Source organism: Mesitornis unicolor, unplaced genomic scaffold, assembly GCF_000695765.1.
Source record: "Mesitornis unicolor isolate BGI_N332 unplaced genomic scaffold, ASM69576v1 scaffold28389, whole genome shotgun sequence".
NCBI classification, from domain to species: Eukaryota; Metazoa; Chordata; class Aves; order Mesitornithiformes; family Mesitornithidae; genus Mesitornis; species Mesitornis unicolor.
Window position 1 is genome coordinate 55,146 of NW_010209761.1, and position 6,569 is coordinate 61,714.

The following is a 6,569-nucleotide window of genomic DNA, read 5'->3' on the forward strand; positions in this document are numbered from 1 at the left end:
GCATTTCCAGGTATTGACCAGAATGCAGGAAGGTAGAGAGAGCAGTTGGCTCAGGTGCTGCAGATCAGCAGATCCAGTATTGGGCTGTAACTTGGTTTTGTCACTTTAATCCTTTTGTGCAGGACACTCAATAATCTCCTAATAGTACCAAGTTCTCTTTATGGTTTCATAATGTAAAAGCACTTACAGATAAATACTTTCCAGTTACGAATTTTTCAAAAATAATCAGGAGTCCTGTATGTTAGTATTTGCAAACACTCAGTTCTTTTAAGACTGATTTTGTAAACAAACACTCATGAACCTTATCTCTCACAGGTGTGCACCTAACCTTCAATAACCTTTCATATTCCCTAAACTTCTAGTGACTATTGTGCATATGGAAAAGATCATTTGATAATTCATGATGTATTTTATTCTTAATTATATCCATCCATTCATTCAACACGTTTGTCACATGTACAACTAGTCCTGTAGCATGAACTGATTTTTTTCAGGTGTCTTGTAATCAAAACATCTTTATAACCCTATATGGTGAGTTCTGCCTTAATCAACAGCATCGCCTGACTCCACAGTGCAATGTCACATTCTGTGAACTGGCATTTACCATTTGCAGCAGCACAGCATTGCAGATGAGGGGGCTGCACACAAACTCAGGACTCAGAATGATGTTTAGGGCTGTGCTAGACTGGAGGAGTGCAGCAGTAAAGCTGACAACGCACGTCCTTGCTCAGTGAGCGCAGTGCACACACAGTTGCACAAGCATTTTTGCGAATAAATTCTGTGTCACAGTCAGAAATGAATGTGTTACAAAAGAACTTTTTAATTGCTCTATGTTATGATGCTCTGATTTATTAGAATTTCAGTAGTTGTATTTGTCTTACTGTTGATTTTAAATATATTTTGGTTTTGTGGATATGTGAAATCAACAACACTAAACTATCTCATGCAATCATAATATAAATTGTTGCAAAATTGAAGAGAATAAAAGTTCAAGGGCTTTTCCTAAAGTACTCACCTTTTTGCTTATACATTTCCCTGTCTAGCTGGTGTCAATGATGTCACTCGGAAAGCTGAATTAATTCAAATTCAACCCTACTTTATCAGCAAATATCTGGACAAAAGAAAACAAAATTTGATTTTTAAGAAATCCTGGGTTTAGTGTAATATAATAGTATGAACTAATAATACTAAGTAAATCCTACAGCCAGTATTAGTAGTGAAGCAGAAATAATAAATTTGAAATTCCATATAAATAGGATTAAGTAAACAAGCTCCCCAAAAGATGGTACAGATTATCTTATGCCAAAATTACTTGTATATCATTAATTTATTCAATAAAATAATCTAGCTTGTAGATCAAACATCTGAGCAGAGTCATCAAACTGATAAATATTTCTTCTTTCAAGATTCTTTGCTAATAGAGTTTTGATTCATGGATCAAAAAAAAAAATCAGAAGGCAATTATGTACAAGCTAAATAAAAATGTACTCTTTGTCAGTGTCCCTGGAGCAGTTTATGTAATACACGCCATAGGCATCCTTTGGCGCACTGTCTCGAGTCTGACAGAAATAACGTACTGCAGTTATGTGGGCTATGAAATGCAGCTCTTCAGAGAGCAGAAGTCCCCAGAAAGCCTCAGGAAATCCTAGCATTTACACAGCTGATGTTACCACATGTCTGAGTGCTCACTGCAGAAAGACAGGTCAAGGTTTGTTGTTATGTAGTTTAAGAAAACCATTCCTCAGAACAATTTTGATCTTCTGATGGCCTCTTTGATTGCCCATATTGATCTAACTGGTTTTACTGGTGTTAAAATCTGAGAGTTTCCTTCAGTCCCATAAATGCTGGCTCCCAAAGCTGACCTCTTTTCTTCATGACAGGATGATCCATTTTCTGCACTGGATATCCACCTAAGTGATCATCTCATGCAAGAAGGGATCCTGAAAATGCTGCGGGAAGACAAGCGGACCATTGTCCTAGTGACTCACAAGCTGCAGTACTTACCCCATGCTGACTGGGTAAGAAAGCTCTTCTCACTTTTTCTGAGGTGACAAGAATGTGACATGAATATGTCTTGCTACAAACAAGGCTTTTGCTTCATCTTTCCACCAAGCAGTGGAAATCCACCAAGTTTAGTGAGAAGAGACATAATAAAGGTTTTTTGAAAATGAGCCAGTGAGCTTGGGGTGCCATAATTTTGGGATTCCCATCTTGAAACACCTAAATTGGATTAAATTGTCATAGATTTGATACTTAATACACTCATGAAAGCAGGCTGCATTTAAAATATATTGAGTATCCCAAACCATTAGTTATATTGGAAAATTTTGCTCATATTTTAGTCTCAAAACAGTGAAATGTTTGAGTAATGTGTTTGCCTCTGCTGAGATATAACTAGGAATTTTTCTGTGCTGTCACAGAAAAAGATGTGTTTATGGATATTGAGGTGTATGGAAACACAAAGAAAAATAACTGTTTCCTTGTGGTTAGTACTAGTACACAGTGTGCCAAGAACATCTTTACCCTTTGTATTGTTAGTAAAATTTTAAGAAACGTGTAGTAGTCAGTTGTTTAGTTAGGTTTCTTTGTTGCAACTTGTAGTTTACAGCAAAAAAATGAAAGTATGCTTCAGTTTGCAATTGCAAATGTCAGAGATGAAGCAAATCAAGTAGGATTAGGAGGTTTGGATTTTTCAAATTTTTTTTTAGTTCATTGATTCACACTGGCCTTGTGCTTCATACTCCTACAGTTATCCAGGTACATCACAGGTCTTTTTGCCCACAAGGATTGATGACTGCAGTTATGCCTCCTAGCAGGACTTCTCTCTCATTTGCAGCTTGCACAGACTATAGCGGCAGTTACTCTGTCTCAAGAATAATCGTATTTGAGCTGCTCTCTGCTCTTCGTATTGGCTTGCTATAAAGTTGCAGATAGACATTAATCTTGTTCTGGTCATGCTTTTGGTGGGCAGGACTTATCCCTTATGGAGTCTAAGGTGACCTTGCCTGTCACTTGTACACCTTTAAGAATTACTGCTGTTCTCAAAACAGTCCTAGTTTTCCAGTTGGGTTCTCTCAGGATACAGGAATTTTCTGTCTTCTTCCCCTCCCTGTGAGGTCCATCTTAGCTTCCTCTTTTTCTGCCATTACATATATGCAATTTTAAAATATAAACAGCTGTGGCATTGTATCAGTGTAATCTTCTTAATTTTCTTTATGAAAGTGAGACCCATTTGTAGATGTTTGTGTTTTATGAGGTATTCTATGAGAATTATTTTATTTTTATTATCTTCTAATTGTATTTCAGCAATGTTTTATGAAAAATACTGTTCCAAACAGCCTGTAGGATAGGAAGGATTTGTATTAATTAGGTTTATAATAAAAAATACTTATGAAGAAATAGTTCAGGTTTTTTTTCCTAAGAACAGGTCTCATTAAGCCTTAGCAAGTCTTGCCCAATGGACTGCGGCAGGAATATTTATTTTATTTTATTAAGGAATTTTAAATAAAAATATAATTTGAAGTATATATGATAGCCCTTCTAATTCTCTGTAGCAAAGCCTCAAAAGAACTCAACGTCCAGCCCAGTTACAGGTTTCCTGAATAAATTGGCCACAGAGAGATACGTTTTTTCTTTATTTTTTCCTCTGGTGTAGATTCGTAGCAATAAGTGGAATAGAGTATTTTCCCACCCCCTCCAACTCCCATCCATAGAAATTTCTGAGTTGCCAGGGAGAAAGAAAAATAAATACTGCACTGACTATTTTCTAATGATGTCACATGGGTTTACAATCCACATGCCTCATTTTGCAATTCCCCTTCTCAGATCTAAAGTGAAGGTAGTTACGCCGTGTGTATAATGTAGTTACACTGATATGAATCTGGAAACCACACCCTTCAGGCTTTGTCTTGCATATTTTTTTTTCCAAGCTGTGTCCACCATTTGTGCTTTTAAAAGCTTTAGGGATTCAAATTCCCTAGCTTTTCCTTATCAGGTCCATGATATCAAACAGACGGTAGAGCCAGCATGCTCATATCTAATTGCCTGAATGAGGGAAAAACATGCTGTGCAGAGTGTGTTGCTAAAAGGCTTTTCCTTTTAGGAGGTAAGAGAACTCTAAAACCTTATCTTGCTAATGACTTGTACTTAGGAAGAGTAATGTACTCTCCTGTCTGCTGACAGGGACCCCATTCTTCTTCTTTCTTACTTAAAAGCAGCCTTCCTTTCTGAAAGCATGCAGTGCACTAGTTTCTGTTTTTGCAGCATCTTGAGTAAAGGGGATAGAGTCAAAAGAAACTTCACTATCTTCTTAGAAGACAGATTTGTTCACAGAAATATTCTTTCTTTAATAAAAGAGAAAATTCTGTCCAGGCACAGCAACATAGCTTTAAAATAAATAGAGATACATGACTATTTGTCTTACCACTTGTGTTTCTAACATTTTAGATAATTGCAATGAAAGATGGTAACATCCAGAGAGAAGGAACACTCAAAGACATCCAGAAATCAGAGACTGAGCTCTTTGAACACTGGAAGACATTGATGAATCGACAGGACCAAGAGCTGGAGAAGGTTTTTGATGGGCAGGGCAATCAACATTTGCAAAAAATGTGACGGGTTTTTTTCTTAGGTTGTGTTAGCATTAGCAAGGATTGACATGCTGTGTGTGATTTCTGACTTACTATGAATGCAGTATTACTATTGCCGTTATTATTTCTCTATTAAGAGAAATTTCTCCATCTGAATATCTCATACTTCCTTGATACTGTTGCCTCTGATCCATTCTTGATTGGAAGCCCTATCAAAATATTATTGTCGAAGGAATATTACATTGAGCCATTTTAGGAAAAACATTGGTAAGGTGCAATACTGACAACTGCTTTTATAGATATGCCTGATTTTACTCACTGTGTTGGGCAGAAGTTTTTCAGATGTGCCTATATCAGGTTTTCTAAATCATTAACACATTTTTGTCTTTAATAGAAGAAGAATGAGATATTCATCTTAGTTCTTATTAGTTCAGGGTTATCTATCCAAGTTCAGATTCCAGGAGGGCTGGGATTGACAACATGAAATTAATGTCAGAGATCTAATTTATGTCCTGTGGTTTTACACAGAGGTAGCAAATCAGTCACTTCTGCCTGCCTGCTGTTCTCACTTTCATTTTTCACTGATGTTCTGATTGGAAACAAATTTTGTCACAGCTAGCAATTTTTCTGTTAGTTCTCTGGATGAAAACACATGAACTGTCCCCTTTTTTAGGAGACCATTATTGAAAGAAAAACTGTTTTGGAAAGAACCAATCTCAGGAGGACTATGTATTCCCGTGAAGCTCTGCTGAAAGATGATGAAGAGGATGAAGGTAAAAGAGCACCCTTTGTGTCCAGTACTGCTGCACTACTGTTTCACAGTTAAATTATTTCAGAATTAATTAACATAATTCAAACTGGCAGGAATATAATAAATTTTCAGGTGCACTGTGATTCATAAGAGTGCTATTTCCATTGATTTTTACCTCTGGACTACAGTGATTTCAAGCATTCAGAAGTCATAGCTTCCTCCAAACTTTTGAGGTGCTTTTCTTGAATGTGATTTGATAATGAAAGAGGAATAATATTGACTAACTTTTGCTGGGTGAGCCTCAAACCTGTCAGTAGCTAAACACACTTGTTTAAGGTTTTACATAGGAAAAAAACTGAAATTCATTTTTATCAAGCCAGCGCTTTTAAATTGCAAAAACATGGCTGAAGACATTGCTCACCTAGTGCCAAGGTTTTCTGCATCTTTTTAGCATGCATTACTACTAACTTTAGCAGGTTAATACATGCATGCCTAAGCAGGTAATTTCACCTTAAAGCCACTCTTCATCCTGTATGATGAGACCTGTTCTGTAGCTGCTACTTGCCAGTCACTATGAAAGCTGTGAGAGTAAGTCATTGTCGCTGTACTTTTTTTTTACGCATTGCAGAAGAAGTAACAGAAAGTGATGATGAAGACAACCTGTCCTCGGTGCTGCATCAGCGAGCAAAGATGCCCTGGAGAGCCTGTGGAAAGTACCTCAGCGCAGCAGGGATCCTCCTCCTGCCGCTGCTGGTGCTGTCCCAGCTGCTGAAGCACACGGTGATGGTGGCCATCGACTACTGCCTGGCACGCTGGACCTCGGCTGCCATTTCTGGGAAGACAGAGCTGGAGCTCAGAAACTGCTCTTACTGCGAGGTGTGCAATGCCTTGTTCACCTTCCTCTTATGATTTAACCAGTGGTGATCTGCCACTGTCAACCTCTGCTCCAAGGTTGTGTGGGATGTGCTATATTTCTAGTCATGGAGCCACTCCAGAGAATTTTGAACATTAATGCATTTTTGGATACACAGTGTAAGAAAGCTAACAGATTTTGTGCATTGCTGTTCTTCTTTTGCTAGATTTGTAGTATTTTCATCATCTAGTTGATATGCCTAAACCTTGGTCTCTAAGGTAATCCTGTACTGTTACATTCTCTCTGCAAGTAGGGCTTTCAGGTTTTGTAACATACAGGAAACACAGATATTTTTATTTTTATTTTTATTTTTATT

At 37.4% G+C, this 6,569-nt stretch overlaps 1 protein-coding gene across 1 annotated transcript in view; it reads left to right on the forward strand.

Annotated features, from left to right (window-relative positions):
* LOC104547326 (ATP-binding cassette sub-family C member 8-like) overlaps positions 1-6,216 on the forward strand; it is a gene marked incomplete at both ends in the record, with an annotated part of 60,467 nt that extends 54,251 nt beyond the window's left edge. Inside the window, 4 exons of the mRNA XM_010192960.1 lie at positions 1,881-2,018; positions 4,447-4,572; positions 5,263-5,362; positions 5,969-6,216. Of these exons, the coding sequence (XP_010191262.1) occupies positions 1,881-2,018; positions 4,447-4,572; positions 5,263-5,362; positions 5,969-6,216 (612 nt within the window). The remainder of the gene's footprint in view (positions 1-1,880; positions 2,019-4,446; positions 4,573-5,262; positions 5,363-5,968) is intronic.
* Positions 6,217-6,569: the final 353 nt, after the last annotated feature.